At 36.9% G+C, this 24,211-nt stretch overlaps 3 protein-coding genes across 4 annotated transcripts; 1 reads left to right on the top strand and 2 right to left on the bottom strand.

The window, feature by feature from the left end:
- Window positions 1–12,960: 12,960 nt before the first annotated feature.
- Window positions 12,961–13,681, top strand: LOC112194863 (nuclear transcription factor Y subunit B-4). Its single transcript, XM_024335109.2, has one exon. The coding sequence runs from the start codon at window positions 13,075–13,077 to the stop codon at window positions 13,537–13,539; it is 465 nt and encodes a 154-aa protein (XP_024190877.1). The 5' UTR covers window positions 12,961–13,074; the 3' UTR covers window positions 13,540–13,681.
- A 3,684-nt stretch (window positions 13,682–17,365) lies between these two features.
- On the bottom strand, window positions 17,366–19,575 carry LOC112191556. Its single transcript, XM_024330919.2, has 3 exons — window positions 19,451–19,575; window positions 19,102–19,162; window positions 17,366–17,748 (listed from the first exon to the last, which is right to left on the bottom strand). The coding sequence occupies exons 1-3, from the start codon at window positions 19,511–19,513 to the stop codon at window positions 17,525–17,527; spliced, it is 348 nt and encodes a 115-aa protein (XP_024186687.2). The 5' UTR covers window positions 19,514–19,575; the 3' UTR covers window positions 17,366–17,524.
- Window positions 19,576–19,994: 419 nt separating this feature from the next.
- On the bottom strand, window positions 19,995–24,194 carry LOC112191554 (cyclin-H1-1). Of its 2 annotated transcripts, XM_024330916.2 has the most exons (14): window positions 24,036–24,194; window positions 23,574–23,624; window positions 23,091–23,160; window positions 22,819–22,937; window positions 22,641–22,714; window positions 22,243–22,363; window positions 22,093–22,161; window positions 21,933–21,974; window positions 21,645–21,722; window positions 21,219–21,277; window positions 20,950–21,034; window positions 20,585–20,673; window positions 20,415–20,490; window positions 19,995–20,237 (listed from the first exon to the last, which is right to left on the bottom strand). In XM_024330916.2, the coding sequence occupies exons 1-13, from the start codon at window positions 24,093–24,095 to the stop codon at window positions 20,418–20,420; spliced, it is 990 nt and encodes a 329-aa protein (XP_024186684.1). In that variant the 5' UTR covers window positions 24,096–24,194; the 3' UTR covers window positions 19,995–20,237; window positions 20,415–20,417. The 2 variants fall into 2 exon arrangements, with proteins under 2 accessions (XP_024186684.1, XP_024186686.1); XM_024330918.2 differs by lacking the exons at window positions 20,950–21,034; window positions 21,219–21,277.
- Between the last annotated feature and the right edge of the window lie 17 nt (window positions 24,195–24,211).

Here is a 24,211-nt window from a genome sequence, read left to right as displayed (position 1 = left end):
CCTCTGTAGTTTTTGTAGATATGTTAAAGATAGTATAAATATGTTGTTTGCTTAAATAAACAATGGAAAGCATGTTGCTCTAGTGGAACTCTAATCAGTTTGTGTCCTCCCCACCAAGGTTCGAATCCAAGAATCTCATTCTTTGATTTCACTTCTCTTTTTTTTATTCAATCTCTTAAGTCAATTTTGTTGATTTGAGTTTGTTGTATTTTCTCTAGTTATATATCCCTTTTCTGTTTGCCAAATATATCAATATACTTAAATAGAAACGTTTTTTTTTTTTTTTTGGCTCAAAAAGAGGGATAAGAGAGGCAAAAAAACCCCCTTACCGCCCCATGTTATTAAAAAAAAAAAAGATACAAAAAGAGGGAGACGAAGCCAAGACCTCCATAGTAGAACACACCATTCATTAAAGAACAACTAGCTAACGGAAACGAAATTGTGGAAAACCTAAACCGTCACTATTGCAAGTCGAAACAATGAAAGGAGGAGTCACGTCCCACCAAACTAAACTTACTAATGTAGTACCATGATTTGCCAAAATGTCAGCAACTCTGTTAAATTCATGAAAGATATGTGAGGAACGAAAATGCATCTGAGAAATGGGGTGCAAGCAATTCATCCACTCTACTCTAAGTTGCCATGGCACCAAATGAGGAGAGCGAAGAAAATTAAGAATAATGGTAGAATCCAATTCTAGCCATATGTGATTAATTCCATTCTCGGACTCAATGTTAACTCAATAGCCTTAATAATTGTCATGGCTTCAGCTGCAACCGAGCTAGGGATGTCAAGATTTGAAGAAAAAGCACCAAGAAAATTTCCCTTACAGTCACGAAAGACGGCCTCATAACCACCAAGGTTGGAGGATTATTGCATAAGTGCTCAACCAATATATATGCTTTCTTTGATGACCCTTGCAATATATGAATATAAGCTTTCTAATAGTTGGCTCATATCAAAGTAGAAACTCGTAATCTCGGTTAGTAATCCAATTACTTCATCCCCCGATTGGAAGCATACATTCATGTTTTGGTTTGCGTCAAAATGCAGGTACTGGAGTAGGGTTGAATTATTAGGTACTTGTCTTGTCCACCCTTCAACACGGTAATGAAGAAATTATTATGCTCAAGAAAATGCGACTTTGTTGTCTCATTAGTCACTACTAGATGTCTAGATGGAGCTTAACCTAGGCAAAATAAAAATATATATCAGTAGTAGAAACCATCAAGTTGCTGTTCAACTTTGATCAACAATGCGCGCGAGACTTGCATCTTCTGTATTGTAACCCTAACAATGTAAATTTAAAGGCAAAATAATAGATAAATGCTACAGAGTTAGAGCACGATGACATTAAGGAGCTCTATTACGTACAGATCATCATCATAGGAACACACTTGTAGTAATGCTAGCTGCGGTAAATTGGCTAGTATTGAGCAATCGGTATTGGATTTCGAGAAATTTGGAGTTGGGATTTTCATATTCAAATGTTAAGGAGAAAAGCAATGCCTCCTCCGTCTTGAGAGGCGTAGAATCGATATCTGTGCACAACACAGCAGAGTTATTGACCTCCTAGCTAGATGGACCAAAACTACTTTTAGAAGACTCAGGAGGCAATTCCGGCAATTCCAGATTTTGTTCAGCGGTTGTTGCAAAGTGTCACATCTCTGAGACATGAGGAAGACCAGTGGTACAACGTGAGGTTCAGGTACTCAACGGTGTCTAACCCTAACCTTGCCGCTGCTCCTCTCAATCCCATACCTCAAAATCCAGTCGCTAAACCCCGCCGCTGATACCTAATCTAATCGAGGGTTTCAGAGTCCTGTCATTTTCTGCATGGCATTTCACCGAACTTCTTCCTAGGCAGGTTTGGCAAGCCAAAACGAACCCATGTGAATGCCCTAGGGCATTAACTTTGTGCTGCAAACCTGGCATTTAACTTTTCCTTCTGATGTTTAGTGTAGTAGGGAGGTGAGAAGAAGAGCAAGACAAAAACCCTCATTTTGACTTCTGAGGGAGCATATCAGAATGCATTAGCTTGGTTGGGATAGCACTAATTTTATTGTTACCGAATGCTATTTGAATTGTATCACTTGTTAGGTTGTTAGTTGTTACTATTATTAACTTTTTCCTCAATCACCACTATTATTCCTTCACTGACGAAGCACATCCTTTCTATCTTGATAATTATCAAAGAATGACCATCTTTATTAGTAAAATCTCAATAGTGGAAACCTAATTTCTTTATAACTAGCTAAAGCATAACTTAATCAAAAGATTCATAGAATCATAGCTAATAAAAAGATTCATAGAATTAGTTAATATTGCGCAAGTCATGAGCCCATATTCTTTCTCTTCTAATTAGTCGAGAACATGCAACCTGCGGTTCTAATGTTCAGTGAATTTAATTACATAAGCAACCATATCAATCTTAAATTCTTAATGCAGGTTAATTTGATCCATGCATAACATGCTTCATCAAAACAGGACAAGCTGTTCCATCAGATCAAGCAGAGAGAATAGGAATCCAATCAGGATCGAACATGACAAACACAAACAAACAGCCATGCATGATCTCATTGATCTCTCTTCTTTAGCAAGACTGAACCATTCATGAAAATGGCATATAGATCTCTGCACCTTCAAAGTAGTCTGTCAACATACTATAGTTACTACAATTATTCATTACAGGTAGCTAGGCTCCAACATCGATCCTGTATATCTCGACCGTCAATTATTACACTAGAAAATGAAAAGAGATCCTAGGGTTAGGGGGATGTGGGATAGTACAGAAATAGTTGATGCATAGTGGGAAAAAATCGATTTCTTTTGCAGTTCAATAAAACTGTTCGGTTGTCTTTTGCAGTTTTGCTTTCTAGCTTACAGATATAAGAGAGTACTACTAGGACGAGCACGATGGATACCTAGCCTCTTGGACATTTTAGTGTTTTGTATAATTGGTGATCGACCTCATATACGTCTAAATCTCTCTATAAGATTTAACGTTCATCGCTATGCTATTTCAAACTAACACACTTGACTAATTTTTATATGATTCAATGATGATCAATGCATCCAGAATCCTAGCTAGGTTAGTTGGTAGATTCTCAATCACATAATAGTCGGTATTGTATTATAATCCGTCCAAACACTTATCCTAGCTAGCTAGCATGGTTATATATGTATAATTTCAGAATCTGGATCAAGGAACACTTTATTTTACACATATTCTTACATCTTTTTTTACCCATTATATTTGATTATTTTCAATGGTATTGATTCATTATAAGCATGATGTGGCAAATGATATGGAAACTTTTATACACAGACACACATTTTCTCACACAAAAGAGAAAACTTTAATAAAATAATTTTATAAGGAAAATCAAAAATCAAATATAGGAGATGAAGACGTTTATCTTCTGGAAAATATGAGAGGTCTTGCTCTCTCCTTTCAGCACCATATTCTGTTTTTTTCTTTTTCTTGAATTGAACAATTAATTTTTTTCAATGGTACCTTATTGACATCATTTCATTTAGATTTCACACGATTTACTGCAATAAAACTTCTCACTCAAATCATTTTGTTTTTAAAAAAAAAAAAAAAAAAATTGAAGTTGATTGCATTAGATCAACAGCCATGAAAAGGCTAGAGACTAACAACACTTAAAGGTTAACGATATTGGCGGGGAAACAACCAAACCTTCACCCAAGTATCGCAGCTCATTACAAACCATTCCGCTCGCTTAAAGCAAGCCTAGTACATGTTATAATAACCTCGCCTCCTAAGGAAAAATCAATCATCTACGTCTCGCTTGCCAGGCACGTAATTGTGGTACAAGCGACACTTAGAAGCATCTCAGAAAGCTCCTAGAAGCTACCATCACATATGCTAGACTTGAGAAAATGCAAAGAAAAAAAACTTAAAATAGAACCAACTCCTTCCCCTGAGGGTTGGAGTCGCAAGCAGTTGCCAAGTCCCCATCTAAATTCTTTCGGGCCTTGGCGCCCTTCTTCTTCTCACTACGTGTCGCTGAGTTTTTCGTTCCCTTACCAGCAGTACCATATGGCAGCTTGTTAAGACTACCAGCAGGTCGACCACGCTTCTTCTTATTGGGCTTACTCGTAGCAGTTTCAATTAGACCCATAATGGCAGCATCAATATTGTGCTTACCAATTGCTAAACTCAGCCTTGGCTTCTTCGGAGACATCGAAACATCACCTGTTCTTTTCCTTCCGCCAGTGCCAACGACGACGCCAGTCTGGCTGCCATAGCGTCAATGTCCTCCATGGTACGAAGACTCTTGAAATCTCGCTGAAACTCTCTCACCAAAAGAAACCCTAACCCTAGAGCGTTGAAACCCTAGAGAAGTGAGAGAGAAGCGGCGCTAGATTAAACATATTGCTTTCTTAAGTGTAGGTCTCTACTGCAAAGGGTGTTGATTTTCACGGCTTCTCTCTTCTGCTTCGCTTTGCTTCAGAACAAGAGTCAGATCTCTCTCCAACACATACAACTTCTCTGTTCCTCTTCGCCAAACGTTTCTAAATGGAAGTATTTGATGAATATAGATTTACGTGCACATTTTTCTTTTCTTTCCGCCGATCTTGTATTTTTTTTTTGATGAAAATAAAATACTTAAATAAGGAAGCCTCTTGGGCAACCAATGTTTACAACGTCAAACAATAAGGCATTAGAAGCCTCACTAGGAACCCTATCATTCCAAGACATAGGAAAAGCAGCCCCATGTCCTAAATTTGCAATGGCATCAGCTACAAAGTTTGCTTCCCTATAGATATGTTTAAAGGAAATTTGAGAAAAGGAAGTTGCAATAGTTCTAATGTCTTCAATTAATTTGAGCAGCCTCCAAAGTGGGGTCACCCCTCCATTAACTGCATCGATAACCAGTTTCGAGTCTCCTTCAACTTCAACTCTTGTGAAACCTTTGTCTTTGGCAGCAACCAGGCTATCCCTGAGAGCAGTAGCTTCTGCGACAGGGGTAGTAGAGTTGCCAATAAACTTGGTGGCAACGATAACTGGTCTTCCATCATGGTCTCTAATAACAAAACCACTAGCAGCTAAATCTCTACTAACTGAACCATCAAAGTTGATTTTAACAAAAGAACTAGGAGGAGCAGACCACTTAATTGTGGTTGAAATGTTTGAAGTTTTTGCTCCGCTAGTACTAGTATTACGCCGATCTTGTATATTACAAACTATGTAACCAACATTGAATCACAAAGGCATTCTTGCAATTGAAAATTCATTATTTATGGTCGAGTGTCCTTTCTTATTTCATTATTTATGCTATAACTGATCTCAGTGCAATTACATTAGGTTGAGAGGTTGGTGAGGTTTGGCTTCAAGATTTATGAAGGGCCGGTCTAGCTACCATAGAGTTATTTGATGTTCGCAACTTTATGGCCAATTACTATGCTTATTTCCAGGGAGCAATGAGGTGTTCTGTCCTTGCTCTTACATCGTGTGACAGTATCGAAGACAAAAGTTGAATGAAGACAAAATGTACTCGCCCATGCATTCACTACTACTGTTGTATCATAAGGCTTTTGGATTAAAAAGATTCCCACAACAATTATCGATCGAGCTCCCCAAACTAGTATATATAGGACCCTTTGGTGAACCATTTCCCACACCATTCATCCTCTTCTCTTCTCTTCTCAGGCAATAGAGTTAGCTTAGATATATAGAGCGAGTTGAGTTTAGGAGCTAGAGAGAGATATATATCTCTGTGAGTTGTGAATGGAGCTCCCTTTGGTCCAATTCAGAGGGCTGAGTAGTGGTTAGAGCTGTCATCTCATGCATTTTGGCTACCCTTAATAGTTATGGAAAGTAATGTTAAGGTTTCCCAGTTGCATGATATGGGAGCAACTCCTTCCGCTTGCTTGGACCGCCCATTGGACTGAAGGGAGCTCCTGCATTAATTCATTCTAGCTTACTTTTCTTAGTTGTTTGATCTCTTTAAACATATCTATGCTGGTTAAATAGTTTGCTATTTATGGTATGCATGCATGTCGATCTGTTCTATTCTACTAGCTTCTAGCTAGTTCTAAAACAATATTCATATTTTGCAAGGTTTGGTTAAATTATAACTTTACAGGAAAGATGAAAGTAGGTACTGATATATAGAAGAAATACAACAGTAATATCTTGAAAATTGGAGCCTCTGATTTCTCTTGTTTATGTTGTTGTCAGAAGTTGATCCAAGTATTCCTCATTCAAGTTGGCGAATCGTCGACGGATCACAGATCACTTACCGGCTTAAAGTTAACTTTCACTGCTCCAGAGACTCTCTGGGCAGTAGAAAAAATATTGTAATATATGACTGTAATGAGATTACTGTTTCAATCAAAAGGCTTATGCTTTGAAACATGAAGCAAAATGTGAGATTGAGTGTTACTGTATTAAATCAGTAGGCTTTAAAACAGGCCAGACAATAACCAAGTCATGGGTCTCACACCAAATTGCCAACCCATATATTCTCAACTGGATTTGAATATGGGCCTGTTCAAAACAATCTAGTTACAAGATTAATCTAATTTGTTTTTAAATTACTTCATCAGAGTCATCAATTGGCATCAGATCTGATGCCAATCAAATTAAACAAAGGTATATTATATATGGCCTACAAAAAGAGGAGGCCGGCATAAAGCCCTTACGAGACTTCCAAGTATATATCTAGGGTTTTTATGGAGAGGTCCATTTCATTAATATCATTTGTGTTAGTGCACTGTACTAAACCTAATAAATTCCTATCTTAGATTTGTTTAATTGATAGAAAGAACCTTTGTATAACCTCAATTATTAATAAATAGACTTAAAGAAACATTCTTACTAGCTATAGCTAGGTTGTATAAGCTGATATTCTTATTATTTTAGTGAGTACGAAGATTCTAATGTTTAAAGCAAACCATATCAATTAGGCTCAAATCAAACTATGTTCTCTAACTAGTTTAAAGAATGAGTTTACTAAAGAAGTTTACAGAAAATTCTGGGAATAAAGAATACAGGGTATCTGCATACTTTGATGGTAAAAAGCTGGCAGCGTATCAGATCATTTTCGTTAACTAATAAATGCAGATATGTGATCAATTGGTGGGGGATAGCTTGACTGCAATATTGATATGGACTCCTCTGGAATCTGGATGCACTAGTTAACTACATTAGATCATAAAGTAGAGCTAGAGACTCGATCATGTGCATTAATCTAACTCCTTCGGACTTATCTGCTGTTTTGCATTTCAAAAATACAACTGAAATTAACTGTAAATTTTCAGCAGTTACATTAAAATTACCGTTTTCCTTCTAACTGTTGGTTACATTTCAATCCCAAGAGAGCTAGGTCTATCACTGATGACTAAAAGTTACAGAGAGAGAACCATGCACAAAAGAGAAGAAACCGATCATTGATGAAAATGTAAAAATGATGAATATTCCTCTCATATGATTAGATCGCGACGTTAACTTAGACCGTCAATAATAGAATTAATGTAAAATGGAAACTAACATCAAATTACTTCGTTTTTGTAAACTCTAAAGTAGCTTCTAATTCCTACTTTGTGTTTTACTCAGATGGACAAACTAAGTTACAAGCATATACACAAGAGAAGCATGTTATGAGAGCACAAAGATTGATTAACGAAACTCAATAGCAAATCCCAAACTGAAGAGTAGATCGTTCATACAGTAACATTTGGTCAATTCTAAACTTTCGTACCTCATGTTGAGAAAATATCATAACAGTACATGAGGTTCTAACCCCGACAGAAGATTGGTACCAAGAGCCGTTACCTTCGTTACAAAAACTGATGGCTGACATATTTTGATGTTTTTGTTTACTTTATTTTTTAGAAAATTACATACAACGTACTGTTAATTTGAAACTTAAATTAGCCATAAGGCCACCAATATTTTCTTGTATACATAAGGCCACTTGTAGCTTTAAATTATTTTCAACCTGACAATTTTACCCTTCCACTAACTCCATAATCATCCGGCCAAAATGAATAGAAATTCATTCTCTCTCTCTCTCTCTCTCTCTCTCTCTCTCTCTCTCTCTCTCTCTCTCTCTCTCTCTCTCTCTCTCTCTCTCTCTCTCTCTCTCTCTCTCTCTCTCTCTCTCTCTCTCTCTCTCTCTCCCTCTCTCCTTCTTCTTCTCTTCCCTCTGCAATCACCTGAAAGAATCAATCCCGACCATCATCTCTCATCACCGTCACCATCAATTGAACCACAACACAAACCCGACCAAAGCCCAGCCACCCCCGCCCCGATTCCGACGACCACTGCCTCTGATCTGGTGAGATTCCAATGGATCCAAGCTTACAAAACCTCGAAACTGCGCCGCTATGCCTGAAGACGACGATGACGACGAAGAAGCTCCGATCAGAGCTACCTCACTGGAGTCCAACTCAGATCTCTCTGATTCTATACTCATCTCCGATTCTTTCCGATTCTCTCACTAGAGACGATTCTCTACTCATCTCCGATTCACTCAGATCTCCAATTTCGACTTAAGATGCCTTACGCGCCTCGGCTCCGGCAGCTCCCTTCCTCACCATCTAGCTCGGTTTCCGCAGCACCCTTCCTCCACCGCCACCATCGCCTCTTCCTCCACCTCACCTGCATCGGAAACTTAAATGAGCATTGATTTTCCGGCGACGACGACAAGGCCCGCGGCCTCTTCATCTCCAACCGGAAAGTCTCTCCAACTCTTCGACATGGACTACAGGTCAGACAACGACTACCACTTCAAGGTCGTCTTGATCGACCATTCCGATATAGGCAAATCCGATTTGTTGTCCAGGTTCATGCGCAATGAGTTCAACCTCGAGTCTAAGTCTACCATCGGTGTCGAGTTTGCCACTCGGAGCATCCACGTCGATGATTAGATCGTCAAGGCCTAGATTTGGGACACCACCGGCCAAGAAATGTGATAAGCTTTTCAATTCCATTCTTTATTGTCATTGTATTTAGTTTAGTTATTGAGGTTGAGACCAAATCCTTCTGGTATTTTTGTTGAAATTAATTAGACGGCATGATTAGAATTTGTTTAGTTTGGTTTGATTTGATTGTGATTTATTGGAATAAATGGGCTTGGATTTGTTTGAATTCATCTGTTGTGGAATTTTGCAGGGGAGAGAAAGAGAGTTGTGCTCTTGTGTGATGGGGGGATGGTTTTGTGGTTGAATTCTGTTTTCTGATGGTGTTGTGATGTATTTTGATTAATGAATAATGAACCATTTTTTGTATGTTATTTGTTGCAGTTAGTAACTCTCTATAACTGTTATAGCGGCTTTTCAATATAGTGATAGTATCTTTCTATATCTATGTTAGTATTTTTTCAACATGATGTCAATAGCTTCTATTTTCATTTTCATTATTTCAAGACAGCAACTCTGTGTAATTGTTCTAGTGGCATTTCAATATCGTGATAGTAGCTTTATGTGTCTATGTTAGTATATTTTCAAGCTAATGTCAATAGATTTTTTTAAAAAAAAATCAGTAGCTCTCCGTAACTATTATAGTGGTTTTCCATCATAGTGACTGTAGCTTTTTGTACCTATGTTATTAGCTCTCTAATGTTAGTGAGAGTAGCTCGTTGTTGTTGGTGACATTAACTTTTGTTGTTGGTGAGAGTAGTTTTTGGTGTTGGTGAGAGTAGTTTTCTGGTGTTGGTGAGAGTAGCATTTGTTGCTGATGAGAGTAGTTTTTGGTATTGGTGATAGTATATTTTGTTAGGGGGGATAATAGCTTTTTCTTTTGGGGAGCATAGGTTTTTTTGGTAAGGAGTACCTTTTGTTGTTGGTGATAGTAACTTTTGTTATCTCGCGGAAGGTTGCTGGAAATCTCACCAGAGTAGCTTTTGTTGCTAGTGATAGTAGCTTATGTGACCTCGTCGGAGATGGCTAGGAATCTCATCAGAGTAGCTTTTGTTGCTAGCCACAGTAGCTTTTGGTGTTAGTGACAGTAGCTTTTGTGGTCGTCGGAGTTCGCCGGAGGTCGACCGGAGTTGGTCGGAGACCTCGTCGGAGAAGAGAGAGAGAATGATTGTTAATTTTGTACTCTAGTGGCATTTATGTAAATATGTTGGTTTTTAATATCCAAAATATAACACTTTTTTTAGTCTAGTGGCTTTATGAGGGAAAAAACTGCTAGTTGGTGGCCTTATGGCTAAAAAAAATCAAATATGCACTTATATGTAATTAACTCATTTTTTTACATAAAATAAAACAAGCAATTTTTTTTTCTATTAGTTTAAACTATTTTTAGTTTTGAAAAATTATTTAAATTTTTAGTTCGTCAAATTTTATCTTTCGAGCCTGTAGGATTAGAGAAATTTTATTCACACACTTCTAAATATTAAATACACATCCCTTTTTTCATACACCCAACATCAAATTTTATGAGTACATTAAATTACTAAAAGAGATATTAAAATAGCTAGAAACTATATTCCCTCTAGAAGCTGCAAACTTAGAACCCTATATATATGGCCTTCTTCCTCAATGGTGTCTCCAAGCTCCATTCTCGTCTTGGCCAACAATCTAGTCTCTGAGATTCAGTCAGATGGGTTCTAATGTAGATATCTTCCAATCTTGATCTTCATTCTCAGTTGTTGAAGGGATTGATCCAGAACAACAGGAATGTTTGAAGAAACTGAAGGTAGAACATGGCAAAGTACAATTGGGCACTATCACTGTTGATATGGTGATTGATGGAATGAGGGGAATGACGGGGTTGCTGTGGAAACCACTTTACTTGATCCAGACAAGGGCATTCGCTTAGGGGTTTGTTAATTCCAGAATGCCAATGAACATGTCAAAGTCTCAATAGAGCAATTATGAATAAAAGCTCTTAGTTGTGTTTTGACAAAAAAAAAAAACACTGATAGAGGAGAATTCATGGTTCCAAATATAATTAGAAACGGCATAATAACTAATGATATATGTATTTCTCAATCCTCAATTGAGGTGTTAGTTCTCCATCTTTGACATTTAATCTATTTGTTCTTGTTGAGTTTTGTTTTTCTTTTTGAATTAAGGTGGTACAAAGAAATAGGAGGCGTATTTAGTGAATTGGTATATATGGTGTATTGTGAATGAGGGTAGTTTAGGAAGTTTAGGGTTGTGTTTCTAGTAAAATGTTAAAATAAAAAAGTGATTAGGTGGTGTATTAAGTAAGGGATGTGTATCTAGTATTTAGGGATGTATATCTAGTATTTAGCAATGTGTGAATAAAATTTCTCATAGGATTAAACTAGATGTTGTTATGAGTTCGTATGAATTTTTGAAGGATTTTTCGAACACCCGAGTTATTTTTAATGATTTTTGGAAGTTGGTAATATCTAGAAATATAATTAAAAATAAAATTTTCAAGTCGGATACATCTGGACCGTTGATTTCAAATGGCAAAAGATTGAGACCTAGACCGGGTCCGCGCCGACCTGAATATCCACGATGGTGACCCAGTTATTATTATTTTTTTTCCCGGCCACTCCCAGACGTCGGACCAGCCTAGTTTTCTTCATCTCGATGTCACCGTCATCCTTGTGCTTTTGGTTTTTTCAAACGACGTCTGATGACAGAGAATGAAGGAGAGAAGGTGGCGGCTTCTCCTGCGGGTTTTTCTGATTTCAGCCACGTCATAGTCTCGCACCTATATAAGAAGGATCCTCTCAATGTTACCGACCTATTCATGGTATTTGTTTCATTCAGATGATGAGCCAAGAGACAGAATCGAGGAGAAGAAATTTATGAGTTTTCCAGCAAGTTTGCTATGTTTTCCGGTGAAAATTTGGTTTCGACTCAGGTTTCAAACTTGTTCCCTTATTGAGCTCTACCTCGCTAATACTTGAATTTCAGTTTGGAGGAGATTTGCAGAAATTAGAATTTTGAGGTGTTATGGTCACTGCGGGTTCACTGTTTCCCTTCTTTGTACATTCTGTTGTTGAGGGGAATCTACAATCTAACTGAGAGAGAGAGAGAGAGAGAGAGAGAGAGAGAGAGAGAGAGAGAGAGAGAGAGAGAGAGAGAGAGAGAGAGAGAGAGAGAGAGAGAGAGTAGAAAAAAGATATTTCGAAAGAAAAAAAATAAGGGATTAAGACATGAAAAGATGAAAATATACTCCAACTATCAACTTTCGTAACGGAGCTAACGACTACGGGTACTAATCTTCGGTCGGGGTTAGAATCTCAGGTACCGTTATAATATTTTCTCAACGTGAGGTATGAAAGTTTAGAATGGGTCAAATATCAGATATTGTACGGAAAATTTTCCAATGAGATTAATATAGTGCTTAGTTATATATATTAGCATCTAATCCATAAATAAAGTCAGCTAGTGAAAGAGTTTGGAAGCTAGGCCATGTATATCGACCAGAACCGAACATATACCGCCATTCACAGGGAAAAAGAAAGAAACCAATTAAATGGGACACTATGCCTCCAAATAGAGTGACAAAACCTCATAATTAAACCTAATGGCTGAGCTAATCAAACACTGATGTTGGTCATCAGTTCTTTTTAGGTAGTTCTTGGTTAGATCCATGCCTAAGCATGAGACGTACGTGCACGAATGTCATCCACTCAATTATCTCACTATATTACGAACTACAAGGACACTTTAAGCTTACATAACTATAATTATAATTAATCCAAAGTACTAATCAAGATCAAAGCATTAGAGGTTTAGTGGGGACCATAGTACTACAATCAAGGGATTGAGTCTTTCTACTGTTTGAATTTATTGGAAGATTATGTACTCCATCGAATTAGAAATATATCGATATGACTTCAAAAAAGTGTTTTTGATTTTTTCTCAAACGTTAATGTTATAATAGATCGTAACATTCACGCGCGCGCACATGCGTGTACGCTTGCGCGCGCGTATGCATAAATATACATAAGTGCCTATAAAAACAGGGGCAGGCGTTCTGATCTGAAGCAACGTGTCGGCGTCAGAAAAGATCAGTCCAATAAGAAGAAGATGACCGATATTAGCTAGCTAATCATAGACAATATATAGAATCATATATATAGAGAGAGTGAGAGCTAGCTAGGTATGGTTGATCATGAGGAAGAACAAGATCGGTTGCTGCCAATTGCAAACGTGGGGAGGATCATGAAGCAAATTCTTCCCCAAAGAGCAAAAGTCTCCAAGGAAGCTAAGCAAAGGATGCAAGAGTGTGCAACTGAGTTCCTAAGTTTTGTGACAGGCGAGGCTTCTGACAAGTGTCACAAAGAGAATCGAAAGACAGTGAACGGGGACGACATCTGTTGGGCTCTGAGTGCTCTAGGATTTGACAACTACGCTGAGGCCACAACAAGGTACTTGCATAAGTTTAGGGAAGCTGAGAGAGAGAGATTAGCTGCTAACCAAAGCAATGTTAATATTAATACTAGCTCATCCAGCCCATTAGAGATCAGAGAAGAAGATCAGCCAATCTATTTAAGTGGAACTCAGACTCCAAATCTGGAGTTTAGGATTCTTGAGAAGGGTGACAACTCCTTTGCCAAGCAATCTTGAAGATTAATTTCTGTATAATTACCATGTTAATTATAGGCGTAATTATCAGTACGAACTGACTTAGTATGCTTGCTAGCTAGCTTGGATCTGAGAGGTAATGTTGTATCTTTTCTGCTGGTGAAATGTTCATGCTTTTCTTCAACTTTTGGACCGCTCTCTTTTAGAAATTTCTTAGCTCAGAAGGGATTCGCTTGCTTATGGAGAATGAGATGAATTAACATAAAAATGTGTTTTTGTGTTGTATTTTAGCTCAGACTGTTATGCTATTTGAATTTTGAAACAGATCTGAGTTCATCATTTAGAGTGCAAAACTACAACGGCATATTGCACAATCTCAATTCATTTGAAATAATATTTAAACTAATTCGTATGCAATAGGTATGATAGATATTGGATACATAGATTTCTCACTACTAGAAAAATCTATATATCTATTTAGGGTACTGAAAAATCTGTGTTTCTCTCTTAGTTCAGATCTTAGGTAATCTGGATCAAGACCTACATTACTTGTCTATGGTTTCTTTTAATTTATTTCCTTCATTCCTTCTATTTTCTATAGACTAAAACAGTATATATCTTAATTAATGCAGGTATTAGGAAGATCTAGCTGGTGTTTGTTGTAATTAATTAATTCGATTATGAATGCTTAGCATTTCCCCCAACTCCAAAATGGATATATATATTTTTTTAACAATAACTCCAAATGAAATATATGAGCTTTTGCAATATAACTAGCTAATTGTATTAGTATAGATATACCTAATAATACTTCCAGGCTGATGAGTTCTTGAGACCTAGCCTTGATTAACATGTATAGCGGAATTAATTTCCTCAAACTACCATCTGTAGCTGACTGTCTTAGAATTTGTATGTGTTTATAGATACATTAACAATATATATGATCGATCAATCAGTACCAGGCACATTATTATCCACAAGACTAGCTAAGTTTGAAGTAAGATTACCACCAGATAACAAATAGTCCGGCCATACTAGTCTTATACCACAATTTTACAGGCTGATTAATGATTTTTGATACCTTGATATATATCTGGATCTATAATTTGGTATGCATGTTTTTACTATTAATCGTTTTGAAGTTAGTTTCCTCAAAGTACCATTTTTTTTTTTTAAGAATAGAAATTTTATTCAACTAGAAAAACGATTACAAAACATGAGACTGACCGGTGGTGGACATAATATCCCCACTCTTTTCCCTACTACTAGAACCAGTTACGGGTTTATCATCAACGATGACATCCATGAGCCAAGAGGGCCCAACCCCTAACCAACTATGACGCCCCTCTAATCGGGCTACACTCGTAGCTACAACATGTGCCCCGCCATTGGCCCTCCGAGTTATATAGTCAATACTCTGAGATCCAACGGACAACAACATCCGCAACTTCTCCACCAAAACAATCATCACTGTCATTCATCAATCTCATAGGCCATAGCCTCCAGACAATCCGTCTCAATGCTTTCAGGCTCCCACTCAAAGTACCATTTCTGAAACTTAAGTTAGTACTATATAAGCTTGATGATACAATTACGTACCCTCCCAAGTGTATCAGAACTTCTAATTATATTGGTATATATATAGCTATATATAATTCGTATGTTGTGCCAGGATTTTCTTTTTTTTTTTTTGAGAAAAAGGGCGGTGCGGCAGCCCTCAAGCCTTGATAGCCTTAAATAAAGAAACTGTCGAATACAAGGGGGGGACATAGAGCCTAAACCCCTGATTATAATAAGTAGAAACTCCTGAAATACTATCCTGATTTTCTACCAAATGCTTGTACTCAACAAAGCACCAACTAGCAAAGAGCGCACAACTGGCGACTCTATTTGCTTTAACTGCAGTAAAGCAGCGGTGACACAACGGAAAGATAACTTGGTCTGCAACCCGGCTGCAGCAAAGCATAACTACCATATGCACAGCTTTCCCATTATGATGCCACCGGACACTACATCCAGTGACACTTAAATTCCCTCTGTTACTAAGAGGCAGCGACCATTTGCAAGTGCAAGGAACTCGCCGCCAACCTAGAGCAGAGAAGGCACACAAGGTGCAAAGACTGGCACACAGGCCACTGGCACACAGGCCACTGCCTCCAACCGGAGCACGGTTGGAGGTTATTACCGACAACGCAATAACTGAAAGGAGAACAAACAAATAAGCATGAAATAAAAAACAGCAGCAAAACCATACAGCCGAAGCCCGGCCCATCCTCCATCTCTCCCAAACGCCCAATGCAGACGCCCACCAAGCGAGCAACGATCTGCCAGCGCTGGAGGTGTTAATTGCAAACAGCTCCAAAATTCACTAACCGTTTGTACGTATGACAATAATGGTTAATGGTTAAGGCAAGTTAGGAAATCTTTATTTCGGATTGTAATTAAGCTAATGATCATAACCCTCATATATATATATAAATATGTTTGAAATACATAACCCTCATATTTTGAAGTTAATTATTTGATTGTCAAATAACACTTCAACATTTCGACAACAATTTAGTTGAATAAGAAATTGTTTAATTATGTCATTATCTCATCGTACTAAGACAAACAATATTTATTTTCAAAGTGTACAACAATTCGATGACCAGATGATTTCTGAGTGTTATGATTGATTTTTGTAAGTGTAATATTAGAAATGAGCTTAAAAGATATACGGTTCTGATGATTGAATTATATTGTCACTTAATCGAGATAAAAATGTCCTCGTTTTTCTTAATTGTGTCCGCTCTTTTACTCTAGTATATAAGTATATAGTCCACAAGACTACAAGAATTAAAATATTTGTTGAAGTGGAGACATTATATGTGCTAAAGCCATCAATTTTTTCGACTAGAACACTTGGTTTTACCAAGACAGTTTTACTATACTGCAGGCTGGACAGTAAGACTCAAATGTACAAGTGAATCTTCCGTCAAATTGTAGTAAAAGATATTAACAATGTACTAGGTGTTTTACTAGGGTTTGGTTAACCCTAGAACCAAGGACCACCACAGTTGTGACTCTAGATAACATGAGTTACCATGAAAGTACTACAATATAGAATCTCAAGCATGCTTAAAGTAGATTAGAATAATCTTCCTATGAAGGATTAGTGTACTTAAGGTCTTAAGCCCTACTAATAGTAAACTAGAAGTTGTCAGAGTTAGGGTTTCAACATAATGCAACACATAGGGTTTCTATATCTAACTTAATTAGGTTGTTGCCTCGTTCGGGACCACTTCTCAACTAAGATGACAACTCTGATGAACTCAATTTGTTTTGAAATTTGGTAGAATTGAGAAACAAAAGCTGAAAAAACTCCAAGATTTTACACTAATTAAACCAATGTAGTACTATGTGATGATTTTATTGATATATAATTTCAAAAAAAAACCTTAAGCTTTAGTACCTAACCAACCACAGCAATGTAATGTAGTACCGCATCAGGCTCTTATATATATACATTTCGGATGTCCAAATTTGTGGCACCCCCTTTCCTCATACGGTACTGTGTGAAGGTTTTCTCTCTGGATTAAATAGTAAATGGAAGAGTGTTGTGGCCCCCACAGACATCGATAAGCGAGAGTCACTCTGGGTGTGATCGACCCTAGCATTTTCCAATGTCGAAATTTACTTAAAAAAGAAGTGTATATGTCATGGTTTGGTATTCTATATGGGGTGATATGAGATACAAGTTGTTTCAATGAACTCGAACATTGAATCACGGCATCGAGCTTCATAATAGTAAAACCCAATGGTCCATCCATAGTTTATTATTACAATACAAAGCCATTGCAACGGATCTGATGAACCCATTGCAACCGTCGGTGCGCTGAATAATTCTCGGAATATTAATCTTGTAGCTTACTTAATGGTCCAGATATGGTTATAATTGGTCCACCATAGTGTTAGATTATCCATCAGCTCTTTATTCATTAATATGTTCATAAGCAGCAAGAAAAGCAAGCTAAATAGTGGATTCTCAAGTAATTTGATTAACAAAAGCTTCCACATAGCCATAACCATCATCAATATCAGGTCCTACCCAATAACCAAATATGATCATGTGGCTACAAGATTCTATACTCCTATGACAATACAAGATTTCCAAGAGAGGTTTTGAGGTTGTTGTAAGAAGATGTTGACAGCTTTGATTCAAAGATGATACGGCTCCATTTGTATTGCATGAGGCAGAAGGCTTTGAGGCTGCAAATGTAATTCAGAGAGGTCAGCAATATAATCAAGAACAAAATTATCAATGTAAATATTCCTAATGCATTCAGCCTTATATATTGCATCTTTGATAAGCATTTTCTTGTTTTACTTTAAGAACAAAAATACCTGAGATCTACAGAGAAACTTTAAACGTACACTGAAAAATGAACAAACTTGGACTAAACTTTCAACACTTCACGATGAACTCATGTTGGAACACCCCAAGGTGACATACTCTTAGGAAGCTTGAGGTAATACTAATTCAAATAAAGCCTCACCCTAATGTAATTAATGCAGTGGATCACTAGGTGCGCTGAAAGCCTATAAACATTGACATGGCATCAGATCACTAATCTTTATATGTTGTTTCACCTAAGCATTTCACTAGCTAAAACTTCAACTTTAAGACAACAATGAATATTAGAATGAAGATCATCAGATTCCTTTGTCATAACAAAAAGAAGAGATTGTATCCTCAAAAACAATATGGATTCGACCAATATTAAGTAAATCTGATGAACAGACTATTAGGTTTCTGGTCTTGCTACATGTTTCTTTTATGAAAAAGCAGTCTTTGAATAAGATCATATCAGTATGGAAGAGCCTGTGCTCTCTAATAACCAGCTCATTAGATTTTAGGTTTATTTGTTCTATCCATCCCTTCCTCTTCTTCTTTCTTCTTTCCATTCTCTCAAGCAAGACTAAATATGGGCATATTTTGAGAAAAAAAAACTCCCATTACATCTTTACCTCCTTGTCCACTCATTTGCTTAAGTTCTGTTTGCATTTGCAAGGCAAAATGCATTCTAGACATGTCTTATTTAGGGAAATTATTGTCAAGTCACTAAAAAGACCATCAATCCGCAGTATGCGGAAACTCATTCATATTATGCAAACTTTGGGTCGAACGACGCAATTAAAAGGCAGGAAAACCTTCTGCTATATTAAATTATTAGACCAAAATTTCCATGACAGTAACATGCTGTCAAGTGGAAGAGAATCAGACAGAAAACCAATACGAAAGCATTTCAGATCACTAATATCTTCATAAAAGGTTATCCAATTTTCTGAGTGTAACTGGATAGCAAAACATGAATTGTACAACCTTTTATTCATCTAATAGGTTTAAGTAAACTTCTTTGGACAACCACCAGTATTGCTCTGAAATACGACTCAATGCAAAATTTCAAATGCTTCATTTAGAGCAAACAAAAGCAGTAAATTTCGACGCAAAATCAGTGAGACAATTAAACAGGAAGTTACTGAATACAAGAACTAATCATGTTTGAAGTTCCCTAGTAAACACAATGGAATCTAAGATAACGTAGGTCAAAGAAGTAAAACCTGATCCCGAAACTCTTCGGCTTGAAACTCTAACCAGAGCTGATTTTGCCAGAGGTACTTCCTAAAGTTCAATAATTAGCATCAGTAATACACACATTACTCATTTTACAAAACAACCCAAGCTATGCAATCAGGGCATCATTATCTAAATACCAACAGTTTGCATACAATTATTTCTCATAAACAAGGAATACCCAGGAACCAGATTGAATCATTGGTTGTGTTAACATCAAAACCCAAGTGTTCTAACATATTTCACAGCAGCCCAGATAGTGGTCTGAAGTAAATTTGGAGAACGAAAGCTAGGTTTTTTTTTGTTGGGGAAGAGGTTTGGGAATTGAGGACTTACATTAGTGAAGGTATGCAAAGCAGAGAGAGGTATAGAAAAGGTCATGGCGACGAGGCTCGCCATTCAAGCTTCCAACTTTGAGTCTCGCCCTTTCTGCTACTCGGGGTTTACAGGGTTTAGACTTTAGAGCTTAGTAGGGGACCAAAACGGCAGCGTTTTATGACTTTTACTAATTGAATCCCTTTTTTCTTTTCTTTTCATTCTAAACAACAATCCAGTGAAATTGACTTGATTTTGCTTTTGGGGGTACGTGCCCTTTTAGAGGCAAGAATTTAGGGACATTGTTAGTGCGACTTTACTGTAATGAACAAAATAATCACACCAATTGCGGCTAGCTTAACTCATGTTAATCACTAGAATCGGCCTTGATTTTGTTTTTGAGATGATATTCGATAGTCGAAGATTCGTCCTCCACCAGGAGAGCTTTCTCTTGAAAGATTTCATCTTTTTGCTAATTTTCCTTTGTGGTAATACGGAGGAATGTGATGCGGTGCAACAAAAAGTCTGATAACTTTCTTGGCAACGAAATTGATTTACATCAGTGGGATGTGCATCTTCTAAATGCCATAGATATAAATTATGAGTGAATATATTGCATCCAGAATTCGTTTCTCCCGCTCAATCTTAGCTGATTTAATTGATAGTACAACAAATACAAAAGTGAAATGGAAGTGAAAGGAGAGGTATTTAGAGAATGTTAAAATTTTCTCTCTGCTACAATCAAATCCTTGAGCGTCTCCCCGAGCAAGACAAAACAGTACGATGTGAAAGACTGGGATCAGTTTACCTGAAATAATAAGAAATAAGTCAGGAATCAGGAATCCTATACGACAAGAACAAGAAGTTGCTTAGGAAACTCAGGCGAATAGTATGTAACATATGCTGGTATCCAAAACTGAACCACTAAACAGGGGCCAAACCCACAAAAGAACTCCAATCTAAACAATGTCAGAAACCAACATACATTTTAAGTTACATTTTGTGCTTCATTTGAACCCCTCTTGGACTTGTGCTTCGATTTCTTATCCCGCTTCTTGCTTCTGAAAAACAATCAAAGTTTTCATTAGCACAGAAAGGAAGGGGCACCACATTAAACATCATTATTTCCAAAGAAGAAAAGGGCAGAGAAAATACTCGTCACGCGAACTTTGACCCCAACAAGATTTCAGTTTCCGATTGATGTGCAGGATTTCCTTGTCAGAAGGAAATTTGTATCTCCTTACCTGTACAGAGAGCCGTGAGAAAAAGCAGACTAGTTAATGAAATATATGTGTTTTTACTGGCTTGATAAGTAACATCAGATAAACTCTTTAAATCTGAGAGTTTCTTATCAGACACTTAAAATCTGAGAGTTTCTTATCAGACACTTAAAATCTGAGCTTAATTGTAGAGCTATATCATGAATAATCTTCACAAAATTCTATGCTGCTATATTAAAGTAGAATTAAGTTTTCGTCAATATTTTATGCAGATTGCAACAAAGTTATATGAATTTATACCCAAGAATCAATTGCATTAAGGGATTCAACTAGCTCTGAAATGGTATGTGCAGAACTCTTACGAGAGAGCATGCTCTCCAAGTATCTGAAAACGACGTACATGAAAAAAGGTTTATCAGTATCAAACAACAACAAAATCCAAACCCCTCCCTTTTCCGACATATTTGTTTATAAAGAGTAGAAACAGGGGGAACTCATCAAAGGGAACCTACATGGAAAGTTCAAAATAAGTAAACAAAACTCCAGAGATCCAAGTTTTGATTTAAAACCTGTCAAAGTCAACAACTTTGTGCACCTGATTTGCACTACGCAGCGCAGCCAAGGCCAACTGCATATAATTTAATTGGGAAAGTTAAAGAGGATGCATCTATATTTATCTCTGAGTGTACACATGTCTTTTGTGGGGAAAGAAAGAGCATGAGACAATATAAGTGAAAGAAGAAACGAGCAACAGTGCAGGTCACACTCTTTTACTTTGTCTTTCTGCAATATTATAATCAACATTTAAGACATGAACGACTTATTTCCCAACTTTTCTAAATCACCAACTGCTCCTATTAAGTATCCCTTTCCAACAAAAACCTAACACTCAAAAACCTGAAGGGATAGAGTTTTCCGGTTTAAAGCAAAATTCACCAGTTCAGTTGCAAAACGTTAGATTTTTTATGTTTAAGAAATAAGGAGCCAGGATATACCTGTCCAGGAGGGAATAGAAGTGGTGCATCTGTGAGCATGATTTTATCAACATCCATCTTTGCAGTGTCCCGCAAAGTCTACAAATCATTAAATCATACAGATAATTAGTTGGTTAAGCAAAAGCTAAAACACCCACATAAAACTGAAGTTTACATTCCCAATTATTAAGAACCATTATATTGCACCCACTATCAGATACAGGTGTTGGAACTTTTGTCTCTGACAAACCAACATACAACTATTACTCTTGAACAGAAAAAATTTGAAATCTCAAATACAAGAGTTACCTGAAGCATTGGAAGCTGGTCATCCTCTAATCCGCAGGATTCCTGAAAATCAACATTAACAACTTCGTAAGGAAACTATAATGTATAGGGAAAATTATCAACAATGCACTACAGAAAACCAAAAAAGTCTGTATCCAAAGAGCAGGGACTAGAGACAAACCTCCATATCATGGATAAAACCTTGAACTGAGCGATATGGTGCATAGACAATGAGATCAAATTCCAAACTCTGCAAAATAAGAGCATATTATATTGCAAAACAGGACAAAAACAAAATTGAACCAAAAAGAAATGTGTGGCACATCCATGCCTGATAAACTATCAACTCATTATTGAGTATCATTTGATGATCCTGTGAGATCCCCTTACCAAGCTCCTCTGCTGATACATGGCTTTCTTCTATCTTACAAGCCGCATATATACAGGTTAATCTGTGCAAAAGTGAATTAACTTGTCAATCATCCACTAATAGTAAATTAAATTAATTCTTGTCATCAAAGATGCTGTGAACAAATATAATGAAATGTATGATATCAATATTAATAACAATTATTTCAATGACATGATTTTCTACGATGTCTCAATATCTAACTAGATTTCTACCTTGAAGAATCAGAATTTTTATAGAATAACCTATGCATTAAACAGGGATATTAATGGATACAACCAAACATTCTTACAAAAACCATGGATATATGGAAAACTTACATTATATTTTTTGGTTCATGTTGCATAACTGACCATCTTAGATAAAACCTTTTAAAATATATGAGAGCTGTTGCCTGCAAATAACCCATTGGACAGCGATAATGTCAAAGCTGATCGCATTTCTACTTTTCATACTGATCAATCTATTATTTTTTTTATGTAAAGAGAGACGATGTACCTGAACTTTATGAGGGAAATGAAAGTTGTTACACACTTCTTGAAGTTTAGTTTCATAAAATACTCTCATCAATTGCTCCTCTTCAATGGTAACCGCTTTTGGACGAGAATGCTTGTCAGCTGACAATTAGAAGGGGAAAAAAAAATCAATGCCACTTAAAACAAGTTAACTATACTGAAGCAGAAAAAGCTAACTAACAAGTAAGAACCTAGGAGCTAAACTGAAAGAGAGAAACATTGGGGAGGTCGAACCAGTCACCAAAAGAGCATTACCATTCTCTTTGGCAATTTCGGGGTACGTTAATGACCCGTCATCATTTACCTTCGCTAGTGCTACTCCATACTTCAACAAAGAAAAAAAAAAATATTTCATTAGAAGCCAAGATTCGACAAATATGTCATTTCTAGTCTTTCTATGGAAAAAGACAATGAGGATAAAAAAAATAAAAAAAAATCTGAACCAACTAAGATAAATTAAAGGCCAAAATCAGTAGAAAAGTCTAATGTTATCCTCAATCAAATAACTAGAGATACTTCCCTGATTTCAATATAGCCTCTGCTTACCTAAAGATCATCTCTTCACTATCTATAAGTGGATTAAACGTACAATGAATGCATTATTATTATGCTCTCATTCCAGCAACTAAGACAACAACATAAACCAAATTGGCTTGTTTCAAATAGACCACAATTCACGTGAATGCACGAAAGGATAGTCATCTATACACAGGCAATGAAGCAAGACTCTGAACGTACCTTCTCCAATGTTTCTATTGCTTGCTGATTCGCAGCCTTGTATTTTTCCGCCTGTACAAGAGAAAAAAAAAAAAAACGAAAATTTACCATCACAGACAAGTTTTCAAGTCATCTTCCATCACTTCCAAACATCAAAACCCAAACTCAAATAACCCTCATACCCAAAAAAAAAAACACAAAAACTAACTCCTACACCCAGCTGCTTTTCCCTCTCGATTCACTTTCGCATTCCGCAAATTTTACATGACAATACCAAAACAGTTGCATTTTTATTTTTATTTTTATTTTTGGCTTTGAATCAAGCACACTATCGCAAGCAAGCAACTTTGATAAGCTGTCTATTTGGGTTTTCGTTCAATTTTCGCTTCCGGCTTAGTTGAAATAAAAAAAAGTAACATCTAATAACCTTGCAATCAAAACCCTAACAAACCCGAAAAGCAAACAACAAAGACGATCAATTACCAGCTGTTCGGGCGTGAAGATCCACTTGCTTCGGTGAGTCGAGGTCTGGAAATCGGCCATGGCGAGCGTCCAAAACCCTAGCTCAGTAGCCCTGCACAAAAAATGGGGGAGGGAGAGAGAGAGAGAGAGTAAACAGTGACCCAGAGAGAGAGAGAGAGAGAGAGCCTGGGGTTTAT

Source organism: Rosa chinensis, chromosome 3, assembly GCF_002994745.2.
Source record: "Rosa chinensis cultivar Old Blush chromosome 3, RchiOBHm-V2, whole genome shotgun sequence".
Taxonomy (NCBI): domain Eukaryota; kingdom Viridiplantae; phylum Streptophyta; class Magnoliopsida; order Rosales; family Rosaceae; genus Rosa; species Rosa chinensis.
Note: the sequence above shows the minus strand (reverse complement) of the source record. Positions and strands in the feature narration are given on the sequence as shown.

Bases quoted from the DNA above. Each gene is read 5' to 3' on its own strand.
- LOC112194863 (XM_024335109.2), top strand. From the start codon at position 13,075: ATGGTTGATCATGAGGAAGAACAAGATCGGTTGCTGCCAATTGCAAAC.
- LOC112191556 (XM_024330919.2), bottom strand. From the start codon at position 19,513: ATGGCGAGCCTCGTCGCCATGACCTTTTCTATACCTCTCTCTGCTTTG. The intron at 19,163-19,450 runs GTAAGTCCTCAA...ATTGAACTTTAG, and splicing joins CTTTGCATACCTTCACTAAT to GAAGTACCTCTGGCAAAATC. The intron at 17,749-19,101 runs GTTTTACTTCTT...TTACATTTGCAG, and splicing joins CCGAAGAGTTTCGGGATCAG to CCTCAAAGCCTTCTGCCTCA.
- LOC112191554 (XM_024330916.2), bottom strand. From the start codon at position 24,095: ATGGCCGATTTCCAGACCTCGACTCACCGAAGCAAGTGGATCTTCACG. The intron at 22,364-22,640 runs GTAAGTTTTCCA...ACTTTTGCACAG, and splicing joins CATGAACCAAAAAATATAAT to ATTAACCTGTATATATGCGG. The intron at 20,491-20,584 runs GTATTTTCTCTG...ATTGTTTTTCAG, and splicing joins GGTCAAAGTTCGCGTGACGA to AAGCAAGAAGCGGGATAAGA.